Below are 22,353 nucleotides of genomic sequence, written 5' to 3'. Positions count from 1 at the left end.
TCAATATGTCATTTATGTGTTTGTGTTTATATATGTTTAAGTATTTGTATGTATGATTGAAAAATGAGCGACATTTCAGTCCTAACCTTTTACAGTTTGAGCAGATGTTTATTGGCTTTCTCTCAGATACACAAACACATAGTATATATATACAATAGATTACACTGGTATATATATATATCTTTGCACACACGTAAATATAAAAAGGACCCCCACCTCTCTCTCTCTCTCACACACAAAACCATGAACTTTTGACACCAACTGCTCCTTCAGAACTTTAAGTACATGTTGCACATGTTTGCATCATGCCAGCAGGCCCGCCCATAGGGGGGTTTTCTCCAGTTTCCTTCCCCACCCCACCCCACCCTCTCCTTTTCCGCTCATAGAACCAAACCTCGGGTTACAAAAATTTTCAGCCAACCAACCAAACATTATTTGATTATGAGCGAAAGCTTTTGTGCCCGACCTTTGTCGGCATGTGTTTATTTGATTAGTGTCAACGGTTACAAACTACCCAATTTCTCAATCCTTATCACTGTCTTTCTTACTCTCTCGCCTCTGGAATTTATATTATGCTTCTGTGTACTTTTACAAGTACATGAATTAATATTATATCGGAAAGCTTAGTTTGCTCTCAACTCAAAACCGTACATGATAAAGTACACATTTATTTCATTTTATCCTGTAGCTGCTACTAGAGGTACCCGGGGTGGAGGAGTCAAGATGGAGCTCAGTTGATTCAGAGTCTATGAGGCTATATTTTATATTTCTGCTCTCAAGCCGTTTTAACGAGCAGAAAACCTTTAAACCATAATAGACGAAATAGTGACAATTATTCAGTTAATGTAATCGCATTCAAAGGGGAGAGGAACACTTTATTCTCGCTCTCCTTATCACCTGTCAGTGACTTCTTTACCTTCCAGTATTGAGGTCAATAGACAGCTGCACTAGCACGAAAGGTTATATCACACAGGGTGACCTTTCCGCGGGTGAGAGGTCGGGGATTGCGTGTGAAGCAAGTTCAGGCAGACCTGACTAAGACAGACAGTAAGTGCAGACGACCGGAGCGGTGATTGCGACATGAACTGTGGATAAACACCGGGGTCAAGGGTCTACCCACGGGGTGGGCGTTACCCCAGCGATTCCTTTGTGGAAAACATGTCTCGCCAGTGTGCAGTCGCTAAAGTGCTGACAGTTGTACCATGGATGCAATACAAGTTCGTGGTTGTACAGACTGGAAAGTTACTCTCAGCAGGTCTTCTCTAGTTTCTCCTTACAGTCTCCTAATCTTTTCTTGCTGCGCCTGGCGATTACACCGAATTTTTTTCTCTCTCTCTGTGTACAAGTGTTTGCTTACTAGAAAAAAATGGAACAGAGAATTATATTTTTCTAAAAGTGTCGGTTGCTCTCTACAAAGCTCGTTGAACCTGGCTTACCCTTTCTCTTTATTATTATTATTATTATTATTATTATTATTATTATTATTATTATTATTATTATTTCAAAATAACCTCTCTTTCTCTCACACACATTCTCTGTATCTCTGGATGCGTGTCTGCCTGTCTGTCTAAATGAAGAATTTTTAAATATTGTGATCGTTAACAGCAGAAGCAAATTAACAGACTATCACATTGATCAGCAGGTGATCAGGTGATTACAAAACTGCCAAACAGTCAGACACAGTAAAATTAATATCGAAACAGAATTGTTTTTTTAATTAAATAAAAAAAAATATTAATCGAAGATTGCAGCTCTGTCCAATAACAAAATAATGAGAATCTTTGTCAACGATGCCAAGAAACATTGAAACTTATGGACTTGTGAATGTATCTATAGCCCTGGGTTCTATTTTATCAGTGCCTGAATCATTATTGAAAAATAAATGTCTTGACACATTGTCACCAGAAAACGCAATGACCAAGTAACTGTGTTCTGTGACCTGTAACCCGACATTACAGGGTAATTACAGGGTACAGTACAGGATCACATATCACATATTCATTATGTTTCTATGAGTACAAGTGTTCAGCAATCACCGGTACAGTGGTTATGGTCTGTCATGTGTGTCCGTACACCGATGGAATTCAATCAACGAAGGTCGTATCAGCTGTAGCAACAATATTTATATATATATATACATAAATAAACAGGATCTCCAGTTGAGGAAGCAGAGTGGTCATCCTTATTCTTCAATTGATTTGCACGAGAGAAGTTAAATGATGAATTTCGAGATAATGATAACATGGACCATTACGGTAATGGTGAATTGTGACAATGGTCGTCATGGAAAAGTATGGCGACGACGACGACGACGATGATGATGATGATGATGATGATGATGATGATGATGATGATGATGATGATGATGATTCTACAAGAAGATCTGTGCAGTTTGGTTCCACCTTTCAGCTTGTATGTACAGCAAAAAAGAAATTTCATCGCCAATTTTTACATCTTCGATTGAATCTCATCTGTTCGTTTGTTCCTTCTTGTTGTGTGGACTGACTCAAGGTTCCAAGTGAGCAGCGAGTCAGTGAGCAGTGAGTCAGCGAACTCACTTACTCTGGACGTCTGCCATGCCGGCCTTTTCTTGCTTCTCTCGGCGGAGTAGAACCCTCTCCAGCCCCATCATGGGCGCCTCGAAACTTAGAGAAGCGACTACAGCCGCCATGTAGGAGACGACCAAAACCGAGAGGAAAAGCATCACCTGCAAGACAACGATTCTCATTAATTAAAACTGATACCAGTGTCTGCGAAATATCGCCATTTCTACCATGCTCGTGGCTGTGACATTCCAGGTTTCGCTAAGTTGCACAAAAATGTAGATAGTTTACTAAATATCAATTGTTTGCTTTGTGTGAAAATAATAGCAATATTTTTAGTGTTTATGGCTATTAAAATATCAATATGTTTGCATGTCTCTGAAATATGTATAGTTTGCTCTATTTACAATTATTAATCAAAAGAAGATACAGACTGAATTAAATTAAAAAAAAAAAAAAAAAAAAAAGCAGAACAAGGTGGAGAAGGAAATGCAGGTCATACTAACCATGTTGACATCGTTCGCATAAAAAGTTGTATCTGAATCCAGAATGTAAAGGTCGATTATCATGATGTGTAACAAGTAGATGCAGTAGGTCAGACGACTGAGGGGCACAAAGGCTGACCAGGAGAGGATGGTGTTGACGAAACCTGAAATAAACAGAAGCTGTCAGTCTGTGTGTTTGTCTGCTTGTATATGCATCTCTCAACCCATCCATCCATCCATCCATCCCTCCATGCAGTAAAAAGTCTCACAACACCCCAACGACTAAATAAAAGACACGGGACACTACTCTCATCTCAGGACATCTTGCCCACCTCCGTTTCCGGTGACGCAAGCCACCACCACCCAGCACACGCAGGCCCCCCACACGTGACGGCTGACGGCGTTGTAGAAGGCGGAGGTCGCTAAGGTCATGGGGGACCCGGTGGACGCCCCGTGCAGACCGTACAACACGGACAGGGCGCAGCCAGTCGCCACTGCCCATGCGCACAGATTGATGACCTGTGACGTCACAACGACTTCATTAAAACCATAATGTCGGCGATGCCCTCACGAGGTCATTGACCGCCGAGAGAGATGGAGAATAGAAAGTGGGGTAGGAGGCGGGGGGGAGTTTCTTTGTAACTTTGGCAACTTCAAAAGGTGAGAAAGAATGAATGTGCTGACAGACACACCTTGTTGATTTTCAACCGGCAGTCCGTGCGGTACAGGATGTAGCCGGCCACCATTCCCACGGCGTAAGGACCCATTCTGTTGTAGGGTTTGTTGTAGAAGTCCATGTAGTCCGATAAACTGTAGAAAAAAAAAACATTAACAGTTTTCTGAGCTGGGTTACATCATGACTAGACTGATTTAAAGACCTACCCGAGCACTGACACACATCATACCAAAAAATATACCTTTCACATCACTTAATTGCAAGGAGGAAAAAAAACTAAATCTTAGGGAGGGAGCAGCTGCACATGTTTCAATATCCCCACACCTGTTGAAATCCCCACAGGTGTAAACTCGTGTGTGACCAGGGATGGGCAAGCTACTTTGAATTTGTAGCCGGCTAGGCTACAGCTACTTTTTTTCAAAATGTAGCCGGCTACACTACAGCTACAATTTTGCAAAAAGTAGCCAGCTACTTTGGGCTACTTTTAAAATGTAGCCAGCTTCTTTTGGCTACTTTTAAAAGCGTGATGTTATAACAAGTTAGCTGTAGCCAGCTGGCTGTAGCAACATACACAAACATCAAACATACACACAAAACACTATTACTTGCTTTACAAAGTTTTTATTATAATAATGAAACGGAGAACTGCGATATACCGACAATTTTATTTAGTGAATCCATAAATGCTTTCATTCATTCCTTGCCCCCTTCCTCCCCCGGCCTTTTTCACACAATAAGTACACATATTTTACGATTATATTAAACATTTCTGGATCTTTTTCCTCATCCTGTTTTAGTGACAAAAGAAATTATATAAGTTTTCCGATAAACATTTGTTTTCTATAACTATTTGTTCCCTATTACTTAGAAATGAAAACTAAACAGATGCTTAAGTATCAGGTACCTGGTGGAATTTTCAATAAGTTAGGTTATGTGGTGATGAAAAATGTCAACCTCTTATCAATACTGTGACAATGAACAACAGACCATTGAAATAAATGAGTTTGCGTGGAATATAAGTAAAACACTGCTTAATCTAATTTAGGCAAGCAGATCATAAGGCTTTTTTTTTCTAACACTGACACTGAAAACAAAGAAAGGAACACAAACTGTTTCCAAAAGCTGATAGGGTGAAAAGTATAGTCCTGGCATACTAGAATAGACTTTAGTTATATAGTAGGATGTCAAATGTAGCATATAAACACTGAAATATATTTTTCAAAAATGATCTGTTACAAGATATATTTATTTTAAATCTTTAAGCTTGAATTTATCTGTTTGTCGTTTTTGACATCCAGTCCTAAACTATAAAAACATATTTCTCAAGATTGGCTTGTGCTACAGCAGTAAAATTTTGCAATTTTGTTTAGAAATGCATAAGCTACAAAGTGATGCATTTGAGAATATGGTATAAACATTACTTTTGGTAAAATTAACATTTTTCTAAATATTTAATTGCCACATTAACACTGAGTCGGTGGGTACCATGTCTGATTTTTTATATCTCCTAGAAATCTTGAGATATCAAAACGGCTTATGCATCAGCTTTCTTATCAGTGCCTCTAGTTTACAAAAACAACAAAACCTTTGGTATATGACTTATGGTATTGTGTAAATTTGTTTTTTAAATGCTTGTACGTTTTGAAACAAAATCGTTGATTAAAGTCACAATTTTCACTTTAGGTACTCAAAAATAGTTTTAAAGTGCTATATTTATGTTATTTTGTTACTCTATATTTAAAAACCCTTAAAGATATTTAAAATATGGATTTTAATTTTTGGAGTGTACCGGTAACCTTAAAACAAATCTACATTCTTTCAGTCCTTCATGTAATTGAATTTGACCAGAACTTTGGCCTCGAAGTTGCTGTCTGTCACCCTAGTGCGCAGCTTTGTCATGATAAGTCCTGCCAGACTGAACTATCTCTCAACCGCAGCACTGCTTGGCAAGACGGTGTTGGTGCGCAGATAAATTTGTTTGACCGTGGGATATTTGTCCAGTTCACTGACATTCTGTGACAATCCAGACATCAGGAAGGTAGTTGTCTCAGGGGTGCCGGTAACGTCTTGTTCGTTGAGTACTTCGTGCTGCCATTCTTGCATTTGAAACTATATCCACATTTTGTGGCTTCGCAAAATGTAAAAAATTTCAAATAAGGCTGGAAATTGATGGGTACGTCCATCTTCGTTTTTCAAATCGCTCCCGCCACGTGGACGACCCGGTACTTCCGGTTACTGAGCGTGCGAGACACGTGGTGTCTGGCTGTCAAGACACCGAGCAGTGACAGCAGTGGCTGTCGTCGTCTTGCTGACACGCTGTCAACGAATGGTCGTGTAACCAACACGTCAAATGGCTACGTAGAGTGGGCTGTCGTACCAGAAATAACACAGAGATTGAATTCCACACTGAAGTTTTCTTTAATTCAGTATCTTTTTCTCAGCAGCTGGCCTAACTTCTCTCTCTCTCCAATTCACAAAGAGGTCCCACACCACTGTCAGCCCTGCTATTTATTCTCCCTCCCCTCGAACATTCTAGCACAGACATTCTATTTCGTCGCAATAAAGACATTTTTGAACATCGCTACATTGTTGAACATCATTTCCTCCCTCGCACAAGACATTTTACTGTGAACATTGCTACATTGTTGAACATCATTTCCTCCCTCGCGCAAAGACATTCTATCTTTTACATTGCTGCCGTGCTGAACATTCTGGAATATAGATGCAAATCTACAACCCAAAGACATTATACTTTGTACACTACTAGAGTGCTACAGTCGTGAAAGTAGCCAACATGTAGCCAAGCTACAGCTACTTTCTAAAATGTAGCTACGGCTACAAGCTACTTTTTTAAAATTTGTAGCCGGCTAAGCTACAAGCTACAAAATTTGTAGCCGGCTACAGCTACTCCCCATCCCTGTGTGTGACGTCACCTACCAGGTTGATGGCCGACCTTAAAAGTATGTGCAATGAAAGTGTTGATGAATGTGCAGGAAAGAAGTCCTACTTTTTGGCGAGTTCAACAGGAAGTGGGTCACCTGAGTGTGTAGAGCTGACTTCATCGTGAATGTGTAATGATATATTTATGTCCCGTGCACAGTCACCTTCGTGTACGAACAAAATTCTTGACTACTGACTGCTACCGGACATTGTATATAGTGGCATGAGGGGCAAAGGTCGTTCGAGGTCCCGTTGACATCGTCTGGTGTAGAGGCAGTCCTCAAAATAAATTTCTCCGATTTTTTTTTTCCTGTTGCTTCGTTTCTTTTTTCTAATATTTCTGTAGATGTCGCTTAAAGAAAGTTTTGTCCTTTTTATTTGCTGTGGTCAGCTGAAGCTTGCAACATTTTAGAAGCATCGACTGGTGTTAACAATAGAAGAGTTCTTTATCGTCTGCTACCTCAACATCTTCATCCTCAGGTTCAAATATGTCTGGCTTAGTACTTCAAGAACACCCACAATGTAATTTTATGTTTGCTATTTGAGCAAAACAAGATGTTTCAAGGAATCTGATGTATCGTTCTGACCGCATTGTTTACATGTACTCAGTACAGGAGGGTGAAGGAATAACAAAACAGTAACTCACTTTACACTGATGCCTTCAACTTGAGCACTAAAACCCGGAGGAAGGTTGTCCCTCATGGTCAAGATGCCAGGAGTGAGGGCCGACACTAGAATGAACACCGCCGCCGAGCTGAGCCCCAGCAGTGGGGAGCTGCAGTGAGTGGCACAGTGGGAAAAGTCTGCATTATTACAATGATCAACAAGAGAGTCTTGCCATTAAGATTAGAATATGATACAAAAAGTTCATATATATATATTGAACTGTGAAAATATATTTTTAGAGCTTCCTAGAAAAATTCTCTTACAAATAAGTTTTCATTCAGTTGTTTTCATAAAATTTATATTGCGATTTGCTGATGTTGTATGGATTATGTAGACCCAAAAGAAATTATCATATATTTGAAATGCAATCGTAGCAGTAAAAATATTTTTCATCCTCTTAATCCTCTTCACCATAATAAACATTACTCACTAGAATAAAGGTAAGAAAATGAGCGGGCTGAGAATGTAAAACTGCATGTCATTGGCCAGGTACCAGGAATGAGCAAGACACTGGAATGATAGAACAGAAGAATCATTGCATATGGACATCAATAAGTCAGTTAACCAGAGTACAAGGTGTTTTACTTGATAAATAAACACACACACACACACAGAAATTAAAGGCTTCGTGTAGCATAAATTGCTTTCCAACTGTCTATGGAAAGACCAACCACAGAGGCATCAAAACTGTCCATAGATACATTTACATTTGATTACAGCCAATGAGACAGCAGCTCTGTATGTCAACGGGGTGGACACAGGTGATGTCCTCAATTTCTTTGGGTTCACGGGGATTTTTTTAATGCGAGTTTCTCGAGAATGTAAGCCAGGATGATATTCACCCAAGGTTTGAGAAATGACATCCCACCAGATGCCTCACCCAGGCATGCTTACTGTCTCTTTGAAGCTCATCAGATTGTTGATGTACAGCAGGTTGGTCCACCACTTCTCGCTGCACTTATCCCTGTCAGGAAGGGCTGATGGCCACAAGGGTCCGTCACCCCAGTAAGAGGACAGACATGAGTAGACCATGATGACCAGCATGTACGCTGGAGTCAGTCTGAAATAAGGATTTTAAGTAGTACTCTGTAGCTTTTATTACGACAATACAAAGTTTGTTTTCGTATCCTGAACTATACCAGAGATGGAGAAGGAGCGGAGAGAAGACAGAAAGAACAAACAGTTGCGAAGATTAAGCTTCATGGTAATACTGTGACCATGTAATTAGGCCAGTTAATTTACTTTAGTAAATTTATTCAATTTGAAGTATACAGGAATATACTACAGTACCTCCAAAATCTGTGAAAGTAAAACATAAACCAGTTTAGTTTCCCGCTGTTCTTCCTCAGTTCTTTCAGGGTGAGGTAGGCCACCAGCAGACCGCTGTTGAAAACAAATTTACAATTTTTATTTAAAAAATGTTAAGTCTGCTACGAATCGTGAAGTTATGATAACAAATGACAGCTATATGGCTATACATCAACATGGAAAAATTCACAATTAGAAGAAATTAGATTGTTTTAAATTTTGAATATCTCACTCTCATTGTGTGTGAGAAAGAGAAGAGGGAGAGAGTGAGTGTATATGTGTATGTGAGCGTGCGCACTTTCTGTTCAGAATACATTTTGACCAGAATAGACAATATTGTGGACTGTTCGGGGTCAGTGTTGATCGTTGTTGTCATTACCATCTGCAGACTCACCTGAGGGCGAAGAAACTGTCGACGGACACAGTGGCGTTGACGATTCCCTGAATAGTCCAGCGCTTGATGCCGGTTGGCAAGAATCTCCCAACATTTTCTGCAGAAGTAAAGTGCGATTGCTTTAAACACACTTACCTTCCATGATAAATGCTTAGCCTAATGTTTTTAAACAGATCACACGAGGAGAGTTTTTTTTTTCAGTCACAGACCCCGAGCAGGTCTCGAACCAAAAACCTTCTGCTCCATAGATGAGTGCACTGAGTGTAATTACAGTTGATTTATGTCAATCCCACCTTATCATTTACCGTAGACATTCTCGTTTTATTTGTCTAACTCATCAATCGAAAAATTCATCCATTCCTTCAGTCAGGATTACACGACAAACTGACCTGCAACGGACAGTGGAAACAGGAAGCTGTGACCCAGGACGACCCAGGTCATGCTCAGGAAGCGGATGCCGTGGATGCAGGTGAAACTGCCGGGTGGCTGGTGGGTGGACAGCAACTTGGAACCGTTGGTGTAGATGGAGAAGGCAACGAGGAGCATAATGGCAACACCTGGGCACAAGACAAGGTTAGAAGAGAGAGAGAGAAAGGTTGCCTTGTCTTAGAATGTAGCTCCTGACATTCAGTCTGTTTGATGGTCCACAGTTAAACGGTCACTTTCTCTGCCTTTCCAGACTTGATTCACAAGAGAAGCGAATCGTCAACCTACCGAGTCTGGGAACACTGGCTTTGGTCTGTTGGCTTTGCAGGAGCGGCTGATGCTCATCAGGACCAGCTGCACCGTTGGCGGCGAAATCCAGTTTGTCCTGGGGCCACCATTTGGGCATCTGAATGAAGACAACGTCCACCACAGTCCCGACGACCATCAAGGCCAGCAACACACTGCAGATGGCGCTGCGTACAAAATAAATAAAGCAATGATGTCAGAGTCCTGTGTGGTCGCTGCACATGACAATGTACTCAGAAAACGATGACGTCAGTGCGGACAACGTTAGTGTCACTCACATGGCGACCTTGGCCTTGACATCCAGAGGCTTGGTTTTCTCTGGACACGTGACCTGCACGCTCAGTGAGGTGTTTAGAAGCGCAAGGACTAAAACAAACAGAAACACCAACAAAATCAAGCGATGATATAGTATATCATTTCAAGGATAGAAGAGTTTCACAGCAAAGAGCTCAATGCAGACCGCGATATTCTATGTTATGTGTATGTCAATGTGTATGTGCATGTGTACAAAAAGGCTGTGAACTCACCATCTGTCAGAATCAAGGTGATGTCAGAGGAGGAGCAGGAGTTGGGGACACACAGCCCCACAGACAGGACCGGGGGGCCGAATACCCCTTGAGATGTCTGCAAGAAATTTGTGTTTACTAGTTTGAAGCTTGGCTATCATGTTATCCAAACAGTTTATGTTTCTTGGGGGTCGTCAAGGCAATTCTTTTAGAAAGTCTCTCTCTCTACTTACAACCGGAAGTGGCACAGTGGCCGTGCAGTACTGGCCGGAGAACTGACTCGACCGGTTCCCTGTGACGTCAGAACGGATGGAGAAGCACACGTCGTAGGCGCCGGGCCAGATGAAGTTGCCGTCCAGTATGTCTGGTTTGGGTTTGCCGGCAGCGTCCACCACTGGAAGGGCGATAAACAAACATTTAAGCCATCGGCTACAGTAGCAACTGAATTACAGTATTTTTCTGCTTTTGTTCGTTTGTTCTTTCTTTCTGCTACACCAAACTCACTCCGCACGGCCCACATCTGTCTCTGTGTCAGCGCCATGATGGTGGTGATGGTGTCGTTGGCACACACCTCCGCCCCGCTCGCCACGTCATTCGACGACGACGACGACAACGACAAGGTAGTGGAGGAAGTCAGCACGGCCTGCTGGACGGTCGCGCTGGACAGAGTCAACAGCTTCTCTACATCCGGGGCTGTAATGAGGCTGGCGGGATCCGCGGTGGCGCCCCTGGTGAGACGAGACGCCAGTTCCAGGCGCTGGACGTGAGACAGAGCTTCTGCGGCGTCTGTTTCGGTGTGGATGCTGAGAAACAGCAGCAACAACAGCACGACATAGCCACCGCCAGCAGTCGTCATCGTGGACCTTTGATGAAATTCAGTATACAAAGGGTTAACATATAGAAGGTGTTTATTTGTGTGTATGTGTGTGTGTGTGGGCGCTTTAACACAGAGAGAAATGTGATTTCATTAGGACCTCTTATTCACTCGTAAGTTGCTGCCTTCCATGTTACTGCAGTAAGCACACTCCCATCAATCCAAATAAATATATACACACACAATCACGGACACGTAAGTACATACATTATAACACAGTCATAAAGACAAACATATCCACATACATTCACACACCAACAAATACACAACAACAGTCGATGCAAATGTAACAGTTTCAGTTGACAATAACGGCAGCGACAAAGGCACAGACAAAGACAACACACTAAAACAATAAGCAAAAAACACAAGAGAAGATGCATCAATAATGATCTCGAGGAACTTTCCGAGTTTGTTCCCGTACAGTGTCTCCTTTTTTTCTTTTTTCTTTTTTCAGTTTCTTCGAACAAAGCATATGTACGTGAACATGGTGTACGATATATATAAACAATCTATTTATCTGAATGTAGTTGTATTGTGAGACTGAGTGAGGAATCAAAAATTAACTCAATGTACCTCTGGTCCAAAGCTGAAATACTGGAAACAATTTTCTTGCTTGTGAAGATCGCGATGAGTGGCACAGCGGGGTACAGCTGCTGACGGGAGGAGGTGAGGTGAACATTGAACATTGAACATTTTATTTAATGGCTATAAGCCCAGGGGCATTTTTAGCCATAACATCACAATTATAAAGAACAAATGACAATTTTTTCTCAGTAACAAGCTCACAACAGGTGGTGACAATATAGCAAATATATGTAAATAGATACATGGCACTATGTATGTATATAAATATATATATAGATTATTTAAACAATGAGAATACCGTTTGAATAAATTTGCTTAAGTTAATAAGCATACGCTTGGATTTAGCATTCATTAGCTGCTGAAATTTAAATTCATTTAGATGATATACAAAATATACCAGAAGTAGCGCTTTCCGTGAGGCAGTTAAAAAAGGGTGGGTACACACAAACAAATAATGAAATTCATCGCCTACCTCATCTAGATTACACAATGGATATGTTCTTAAATATCTCGGTATACCGCTATATCTTAATTGCTGAATAGGGAGTTTATGACAGTTTTATCTAAATTTTATTAAGTTTGATCTCAGAGCTGGTGGCAGGTCTATTAAGTAGTTCTCAAAACTGAAATATTCTTTAAACATGCTGTAAGCGGTGCAAATCTCATTTGATATATTTCTTGTTTCCATTTTTGAATAAATTGATCCTTTAGACGTTGCATTACAATGTTTTTAAAATTACAGGAAGAAAAACTACAGCCAAATTTCCAAAAAGTGGAAAGACCTAAGGAATCTAATAGTGAACGTACATAGCTAACCCAGGAAGGTTTACATAGTGGGCTATCAGCTAGAGAATTGCACAGATGAAACAAGAGAACAGATAGTTTAGGGGTTCCAGAGTTATGTTCCATGTATAATCTATACCAAAAACACAGTAACCTACATTTTGCAAAAATTGACACAGGAAAAGTGCCCAGTTCACCCAACACCATACATGTTGGCGTGCTAGTTTTCACATTTAATAACATTTTCAAAAATCTCAGTTGCATCCTATCATAAATATCAAGAGATTCAAAAGCCCAAATTTCACTTCCATACAACAAGATAGTTTTTATTTATTATTTGAGTGTCTAAAGGCAAGTCTAGTGTTCTACATTTCTTAATCAATGAAAACATAGCTTTGTTTGCCAGTACACACTGTAATTTTATAACTTTATTAAATTTGTTATTATAATTAAAAACTGTTCCTAGGTACTTATACTCCCATACCACTTCAATTGTTTTTCCATTGAAGGAAAGATGTGGAACTTTTCTAACCTTTCCACGTGAGAATATCATAGTTTGTGTTTTTTCAGTATTTAGTTGAAGGCCATATTTTTTGCAGTAAACATTTAAAGCATCTAATGCTTTCTGCATATCACTGGCAGTTTCAGCAAGTATAACAGTATCATCAGCATACAAAAGCAGGAATAAGTACAGATAATGACCAGCATTGCAAAAATCATGTTCATTAGCTAGGGTGTGAGGTAATACCAGTCCATCAACATACTGAGAAAGAAATTCTTTTAAGTCATTTAAAAACAGTGAGAAAAGTACAGGCGACAGGTTTTCTCCCTGCCGTACTCCAACATTACAGGTGAAGAAAGAGGACAGTCCATACTGTGTTTTAACACTGGACTTTGCCTTATGGTAAATATCTTTTATTATGTTTAACACTTTCCCGCCTATGCCATGGCTAATCAATTTTTCCCACAGTATATGCCTTTGTACATTGTCAAAGGCCTTCCTGTAATCAATGAAAGTGCATAGCAGTCTTTTCTTGCACTTTAGATAAATATCAATTAGGCAATGCAACGCAAAAATATGGTCGACAGTGGAGTTATTTTTTCTGAAGCCTGCCTGTTCTTGTCCTAGTAGATTGTTGACTTCCAACAAGGTTTATAACCTTGAGTTAATGATACTGGTAAATAGCTTTCCAATGCAGCTCAATATAGTTATTCCTCTATAATTATCAACATTTAAAGTGTCACCTTTACCCTTATACAGCGGGCAGATTATTCCAACAGACCAAGCTTCTGGAACCTTACCAGACTGTAGAACAAGGTTGAACAATGATGTTAATATGCTTACTAATTTTGGAGAAGAGGCTTTAAGAAATTCATTTAAAATCATATCAACTCCACAAGCCTTATTGTTTTTTAACCTACCAATACCTGACTGTACCTCGTCAGTAGATATCTCTTTATCCAATAAGTCATTAATAATTAGATCACCATTTATATCTAAGGGGCATGTATCAGGTAGGATATCCTCATCAGGAATGTTTCCTAGTTTTTCAAAATGGCACACAAATTCCTCATGGGATGGTAGATTGTCCACTATATTCCTATTTGTACTAGACGAGTTAAGAAGCTTCCAAAATGACTTAGGGTTTTTGCATCGCATAGTTCGTAGCTTCTTGTGTAAATGGCTTCTGTATTTTTTGTACTTCTTGTCCCTAGAGTACCTTGATTTATTTATACCAAAAGTGTCCATCAAATCAGTGGTTGTAGCATTAAGTGCATTGTCATCAACACCATTATCATCAGAGTTAATAAAATCTGGAATTATTCCTGTCCTAGCATTGAAATCTCCAAATAGTAATACACGTTCACTCTCCCAATTAGCTAAAGTCTCTTCAATTTCTTGAAAAGCTAATCTGTTAGTATAAACTGAGTTTTCAGGCGGCACATACACTGCAGCACCAACAAGAGTTTGAGTTTTCTCTTTACATGGAACACTTATTTCAAAAAACAAGCCGTTGTCTGGAACTGGGTGCTGGACAAGACGATAATACTTCAGAAGGTTAGCAGTCATCATCTTTTAATGTGGCTGGAGATTCATAGCTAGTCATACTAGTGTGTTTGGGCGAATTAGCATAAAGTATTGAAAAGTCCTGGTCCCGTATGCATGAAAATCGACTGAGGATAATTCCAAGTAGCTGCTAGTCCCGGAAAGCTACTCGGGACCTACTCCCGATTACGGTCTCTCCGGATTCCGCATGCACGAAGCGCTAATCGCCCTCAACTAGCTCTCCGGGCCTGGCTGCGGGAAAACCCGATGGCTGTCAGTGGAGGTGAAGGAGGCTAACTACTTCCTATCGTCACCTCGTTCTTTCCTTACATCGAACTGTCGTCTTTGAGGTCCCACCTACTTAATTAGCAAGTCATTGTCTCAATGTTCGGTATTTGACCCTGTTGTAGTGAGTCAAGTGACTCAGAGTGTGAGGCAGCGATCTCTCACCTTGGTGTGTTTGCGTGGTTACTAGCGGAGACAAAAAAAGTAAGAAAATAAACAAAGGGGCTGGTGAAAGGATTTGTCAGAGAGTAGACGGGATGTCAACTACCAAAGGGAGTTGTCTCTTGTGACTATATTACATGTGCAAAAGTTTAAAATGTTCAAGAAATAAACATATGGGCAAGGCGTTCCGACATTGCTTGTAGAAATCTCCCTCAAGCATCCTGTTTTATTTGGTAATCACAGTCACAGTCATAACCTAAAAAAAAAAGTTCATGAGGAGTCAACATGCAAAAGGTGAATACCTGCATGTGGGTTGGCACTAGAAGTGCCCTGAGTGCAAAGACAAATGAAGAGCCTTGAGCCTTGAAATGTAAATATTGACTATATATAGCCTGTGTTCAGTCTAAGGTTGTGTTTAATTCGTTACATTATTACACAGATAATCAAGATGATGTATAATTTAACAGTTGAAAGCAAGTGACTATTTAGTATACACACATCGATAGAGGAGTTCATTGCATTTACAAAGTGTCTACACACATGCTAAACACACAGAGTGGCATTTAGAGAGGGCAACATTGTAGTTTATGTCATTGACCAATGACAACCATTAGAAATACCAGAGGTTAATTTTAAGTCTGCTAAGTTACAAAGCAAGTTCTCAGTTACAAAACAAAGTGGTACATCGTAAAAAAAATGAATGGCTTCATAAAAAAATTCCTAGTTTCCTACATCTATTCTAGGAATATATGCATCTATTCTAGGACCATACCCTTCACACTCACACACCTTTCACTTAGTATTCAGCAGTTGAAATGATAAAGGAAATGATTTTGTGTATATATATATATTTATTGCTTCTGCACTTTTGGAATAGCATTAGGTTTGCCTCAATTTAATAAAACAATTCTCCTGCAGTGACATGTTCAGATATTGAGTAAATGCAAATTTCCTGCAATTTACTAATTGCAACAAAAACCCAAATTCTTCTGCTTGACACCAATGATCTTATAACTAACATGGGCAATTTTGTTCAAGCTGTTCCTATCATGGACAGACAAGCACAACATTTGTCATGTTTAACCAGTGTTTGTATTTGTGGGCATTTGATTTTATAACCTTTTACTTTAAGAATTCTTGAAGAAACAATTTGTGTAATCTAGCACTTTTTGACTTGGTTCATTCCTTACATCTTCACCAGTGCACTTAGTTCATGTTTTTCAGAGTGTCATCAGTTTGTGAAGCTTATGATTCAAGAATCTTTATTTTTTTCACCCTTTCAAGGGTCTATAGAGATATTCACACGCATTACTATATATCTTACATGCAATATCCCTCACACATACACACATTCGCTGGTCATTTTGTAACAGTTAATACATTAAAAGCTAATTTTTTGCCTCACTCACTTGTTCTTTCCTTCTTCTAGCAATCTAGCCCTTTAATGCAAATTGCATCACAGCATGTGTAATCAAATAAATCAAAGTATATAAACACATGTACACAAGCAAAAAGTTTTGGAGGGAATGTTTCTGCCCCTCCATTTCATTCTTACCTAAACACAGATATATACACATACATTCTTACTTATATCTGCATACATATATAAAATATCCCCCTTACACATACACTCACTGAGGCTTATATATACACAAGCCACATGCACACACACACACACATATATATAAACCTCCCGGACACACACACCTACTCATATCAGTATATAACGCACACACATTTGCTTATGCATACATGTGTAACCCCCACCCACCCACACACACAGCCTTATATCTGCTTATATACATAGATGTAAACCCCCCATGCACATACACTCATCTCTGCTTTTATATATATACATGTAACCTCCTTTACACACATACTCATATCTGCACATATATATTTATCTAATACCTCCTGACACACACACCTACTTACTCATACGTGCATATATATATATTTAAAAATAATCCTGCTACACACAGTCTCATGTCTGCTTATGTGTATATATATATATACGTAAACATCCACACGCACACATCTGCTTATATATATATATCCCCCCAACACACACACATACTCATGTCTGCCTATATACATGCCTACATATGTATATAATCCACAGACACATGTATCTGCATCTACATAAAATATCCCCCCACCCCCGACACATTCCCCCTACTCACTCATATTAGCATATATAAATATAATTCCCCTCCACTCATACACACTTGTTTCTGCTTATGTATGCAGGTGTAGTCCCACCCCACACAGCCTCATATCTGCTTATATATATATACCACCTACACACACCTTCTCACTCATATCTGCATATATATAATCCAACTACGCACACACACAAACAGCCTCATATTTGCTTATTTATAACCCTGGCACAGATAGTCTTATATCTGCTTTTATATATATATATCTGCATATATAAAATACCCCCTGACACACACACACCCTACGCACTCATATTTGCATATATATATATAATCCCCCCCTCCCTCATATCTATATATATATTTAATGCCTCCCAACACACACATCTCTGCTTATATATGTAAATCTCCCCACATACATATATTTGCTTATAGATATACTACCCACATCCACACATGCATATACTCATATTTACTGATATATATATATGTAAAGCTCCCTCCTCCACACACTTAATTCTTCTAGATTACCGTCCTAAGTAAACAAACTTAGCTCATCTAATAAGGGTCTGTTTATTTGTTGATTAGAGTTGAATAGATAATGAAATTACAAAGTATGTAGAGCCTTTCATTTCTAGGGTTTCATTTTGTCTACATGTTTCTTGTACACATGTTTTGTACTGTAGGTTTGTTTTGCAATACTTCATGTGTGGTGCATTCAGCAAACATTTACAAGCGCCTTACAAATTCAAGTATTAATATTATGGATAAGTTTACTTTATTTTTCATTGGAGTCTGAAATCAAGTTGCTGTCGATAAATCCAAGTACTTAAGGACATTCACAGGCCCGATGTGTCTGCATGTCTTTGTCTTTTCCGCACAACCTTGATCCGGCAATGAAATTCCTTTAGGGGCTCGCCGATGCAAACCATTGGTGATTCTCGCCACAGTACTAATAACAGTCGATTTGTCTACATCAGTGAATTCTCCACACACTTCTTGAAAGTTTGATATTTGTGGCAAAATATCGTAAAGTGATGAGCACTTGTAGTGAACACGTTAGTGTGCCTTGCCGACTGGTGACAGCGATCTCGCATGCCACTACAGCGGTCATCGCTACCCAGCGTGCAAGGGCTTTGGGTGTTTGAACGGCCCCTATAGGGAAGTGAGACTTTGGGGAGGGAAGCCTGTAATTCGATCCTAAACTGACGCGTCCATCGCGCTTTTTTTCTTCAGCCGCTCTCGATTTGGTAGCCACGTGATCGTGTCGCATCCCGATATCCCCGCGTGTACCTCAAGGTACGGGCGGGTCACAGGGCACAGGAAGGTCACACCGGCCGGCGCGCGGACATTTTGAACTGTACGTCCATCTTCAAGTGAAACACCGCCGATTTCTGAAGTAAGTCTTAATAAAGTTAAGTGAAAGATGCCATTAAAACAACTATACTTTATAACAGTGGATAGTCATGAATAATTTATGATCATATATAAGTATTGTAGTGCTTTTTGTGAAATGTTTCACGTGTTGTACCCGGCAGGTCTCACACATACTACATCCGCTAGCAACTCGCTTTTACATGACGCTGTCTTCTATATGTGCTGTAGATAATTTAAATGGTTTAACCATATATCCTTCTTGTTGTAAATAATCAAATTGTTTAATCGTATCTCTTGCCTACTAATTGCACGTATTTACTAATTACAGAAACGAAATGTTGAGCGCGAATACGATTGGCAGAAGCAAGAGGACAGTGCATGATGGGTTCAAATCAACTAGTCAAGAGGTAAAGTACACACACACAATCTCTCGTATCATTGATGATTAACTTCGAAGTTGAAATCTATGACATGAACTCATTGAGTCATGCTTGAAATTCGTCGTCTGCTTTCTCAATAACAGCGGTGCTGCGATTACCAAACGTTTGTGTCCGTCTTGGTGCATTCTAGGGGAAAGCAACGAGACAATCACATTGCTTTCTGAACAACTAAAATTTTGGAAAATTAATGCAAAGCAAAAGAAAGAATTTTATTTTTGTACTTATACACTTTGAAATAAAAACAAAATGTATGAAATCCAATGCTATGCAATGAACTTTGTCAAAGTCTGTCATTTTTCTAACAATCACTTATCTGATCACATATATTTTCTTTGTCTTTAAAATGCTGCATGCCATTTTTTCAGTTTATTTTACATGATTTACAAAAAGAACTAATTATAACAATCTTTAATTGCAGATCACACTGACTAGGTCTGGCTCAGTGAATTTTACCAGTAAGTTTATTTTGTCTCCCTCTATGATTTCATCAGGATCACTATACAAGCACAGGTTTTGTGTTTTTAGTGGTCTACATGCACATCCTTATTATATCCATCTAAACATTTTCTGTTAATTAAAAAAATTGTCAATAGACTTACATCCATAGTTTTGTTTTGTCATTACTTTAAAGACTAAAAGTAATATTTTGATTTCAAATACATTTTTGAACAGAGTTCTCAGCAAAGTTGATGAGCAGAGCAAAACACTACAGAATGTAGTTCACAAACTGAATCAGGTCACCCTGCTTCTTCAAAATATGGGGAAAGAGGAGCTGATGAAGAAATGAATTAGAACAAAAGTGGTATGTCATTTAAGTATAATGTGTTAGTACTAGACACCTTTTTTAAATGTTACCTTTAGCTTTAGCTAATATATCAGTTAATATGTATGTTATGCTTTACAGTCTTGATAAACCATTTAACAAACAGGCAGGCATAGCATCAGCTTACAGGTTAACTCTCCTGACAAGAATGTGTGGTCAGTGTAATATTTGTATTAAAAATAATACACATTTTATGAAGTACAAAATAATGTAGTATTTTATATGCATAGATTTTATTTATAAAATAATTCTGTCACTTGCTTTTCATGGTGTCAAAATGAGCAGTCTGTGTGTCTATTAACTATGACCACTAAAATTGTTCTACTTTCATAAAGAACAGCTTTGATTAAACTCTTAATTAACTTGGTGATTTGAGTCACTTAATGCCATTATTTTCTCTGAAGTCCCACTAGGGTTTATTTAAGAGACTGGGTCTGGTTTGTAGCTATATTCATCATGCAACCATTGATCCCTCATCAGTGGAGTAGGGTTCAGCATTATATCTTAAACTTATCCAATCCAGTGAATTAATTTATTTCGCATTTGTATTGTAGTATTTTACATGGTGGAAACAACTAAAGATTTTTTTTAACAGGTTCAGCACCTCTCGTGCACGGAGAATTTTAAAACGGCTGCTATCTTCAGAGTTGGCTCAGTGGAACCAAAGGGGAAAAAGTTTCCAGTCACTTCAGCTGAGAAGTATATTAATTGGTGTGTAGTTTTTGTTTGGTTTTGATTTCTTTGAGGTGTACGTCAATATGAACTTAAAAGGACAAGTTTCCGAACAATTTAAAAAAAATAGTGAATCTAAGTATTATTTTCTCTACATTTACAAATTTATTATTGTGTACAATAGCATTTAAGTCTACCTTACAATTTCTATTTGTGCACAGCTGCAGTCCAAGAGACATGGATTGAGGAATGATTCGAAGGGTGATGCCATCTAATGGTGAGTGGAATTACAAAATGAGTTTGTCAAGTTAAAATTATTAATGTGAGCATTGTTTTATTCTTCGTGGATTTATTCAGTAGGCCTATTTACTTTACTTTTTGTACTAAAGATTAATTGGTTACTTTCAGATATTATCCAAAACTTCTTATACACACAAATGGCCATCAAGACATTACCGTTTAAAAATCTTTTTATTCCACTCTTGTTCAAGTTCTTGTAATCTCACTAGTAATTAGTAGATTTATGAAAGCTTTAACTCTTTCTTTACACAAGGCTAAAGGCGGTCAAACCCCCTGTACGCATGAATTTACCCTTTTTCAAAAAATTATTAAAAAATAACTAAACAAGATAGAACAGAAATTTAAATTGATTATGACAGATCAAAATGTGTAGAAGTGGAACAATTTTACCGTAATCTTGCTCGTGAACTCACTTTTATGATAATCCAACCAAAATTAGGTATATTATGTGAAGTTTGGAAAATTTTTTTTTTTTTTAACACATTTCAAACAAAAAATTCGGGAGCAGATGAAAACCATTTTTACACCATTCGTGGTCAAATTCTCCTTCATCTGAAGCAGGAATATCCTCTGGGATGTTCTTTCTTTTGTTATTTGACGTTTCAGATGCATGATGTTCGCAATGTGTACCATCGAAAAGGACAGGTAGTGTAGAATATCGGCGAGACTTCGTTCAAACGTACGTCCTTCGTCATGTAAGGGAGATAATTGTGTTCATAAAGGCCTAAACTATCTTATTTATTAATTTTTTCTTTTAAACCACGAGCTGTAAAGGCCTAAAAAAAATTACAACAATGCATAAGCCCAATGTAAATACTGCGTAACAAGTGAGCAGGGCAAAATCGGCCACCCGTGTTGAGTGTATAAAGAAAGAGTTAAGCTTTCATCTATGTGAGAGGTTAGTTCTACTTACATAGCAAAAATCAAAATATGTAAATGCATTGTAACTTTTTTCTTTTCTTCTACAGGGATTCCACCACTCATGGATCGATTTTTGGTGTCATATTTTTCTATCTTTTATGTAAATTGTTTGACTTTATGTTATAAATAATTATTTCAAAAATAACTTTCATGGGGTAAAAAATTATTGACTGCAATTTTTATGTAAATAATTGGATGAATGCTTATGTTCAAAAACAATTTTAATGCTTTAAATAATGTAAACTGTTAAAATAGTTTTTTTGGTGTAAATAATAAAATTGTTTAATGATATCTCTTGCCTACTATTTATGCGTTGTGAGGAAACGAGATTTTGAAAAGCTGTTTGAATGTTTTCTTCATGGTGTGCAAGCCTGTGTACCAGTGTAAGTAAAAAGTGAGAAAGGGTGAGGAATGCAGCAAGAGGGGAGTGGGAGTTGGGAGTTTGATGGGAAAACACGACTTCTCATGGGCGATCGGTGGGTATGCAATGGTTTTTTGGTGGGAAGGTGGGTGGGTCTTTCGTGGGAAAACATGGCAACCCGTGGGAATTCCCTACGAGGTCCCCTTAGGGTCCCGCTTCCAAAACCCGAGAGGGACCCAACTTTCTTCCCGAAGAGGTCCCATGAGGGACCCAAGAGTTCTTGCAGGCTGGGTAGAATGTTCTCTCGTCTA

General features: G+C 38.8%; 1 protein-coding gene across 1 annotated transcript; it reads right to left on the bottom strand.

Moving 5' to 3' along the window:
* Nucleotides 1-2,462: 2,462 nt before the first annotated feature.
* On the bottom strand, nt 2,463-11,106 carry LOC112574691 (nose resistant to fluoxetine protein 6-like). Its single transcript, XM_025255919.1, has 15 exons — nt 10,755-11,106; nt 10,484-10,644; nt 10,272-10,368; nt 10,023-10,110; nt 9,727-9,911; nt 9,402-9,569; nt 9,013-9,109; nt 8,601-8,693; nt 8,205-8,370; nt 7,741-7,820; nt 7,291-7,419; nt 3,717-3,838; nt 3,361-3,594; nt 3,050-3,192; nt 2,463-2,707 (listed from the first exon to the last, which is right to left on the bottom strand). The coding sequence occupies exons 1-15, from the start codon at nt 11,104-11,106 to the stop codon at nt 2,555-2,557; spliced, it is 2,268 nt and encodes a 755-aa protein (XP_025111704.1). The 3' UTR covers nt 2,463-2,554.
* Nucleotides 11,107-22,353: the final 11,247 nt, after the last annotated feature.

The sequence above is a fragment of the Pomacea canaliculata genome, linkage group LG11 (genome assembly GCF_003073045.1).
Source record: "Pomacea canaliculata isolate SZHN2017 linkage group LG11, ASM307304v1, whole genome shotgun sequence".
Classification (NCBI taxonomy): Eukaryota; Metazoa; Mollusca; class Gastropoda; order Architaenioglossa; family Ampullariidae; genus Pomacea; species Pomacea canaliculata.
Note: the sequence above shows the minus strand (reverse complement) of the source record. Positions and strands in the feature narration are given on the sequence as shown.

What these genes read in the sequence shown, in the direction of transcription:
- LOC112574691 (XM_025255919.1), bottom strand. Translation starts at nt 11,106, where the DNA reads ATGACGACTGCTGGCGGTGGCTATGTCGTGCTGTTGTTGCTGCTGTTT. An exon ending in CCACTGTGCCACTTCCGGTT is followed by an intron (nt 10,369 to 10,483) that starts GTAAGTAGAGAG and finishes AATTTCTTGCAG; the next exon opens with ACATCTCAAGGGGTATTCGG. An exon ending in CACCTTGATTCTGACAGATG is followed by an intron (nt 10,111 to 10,271) that starts GTGAGTTCACAG and finishes TGTTTGTTTTAG; the next exon opens with TCCTTGCGCTTCTAAACACC.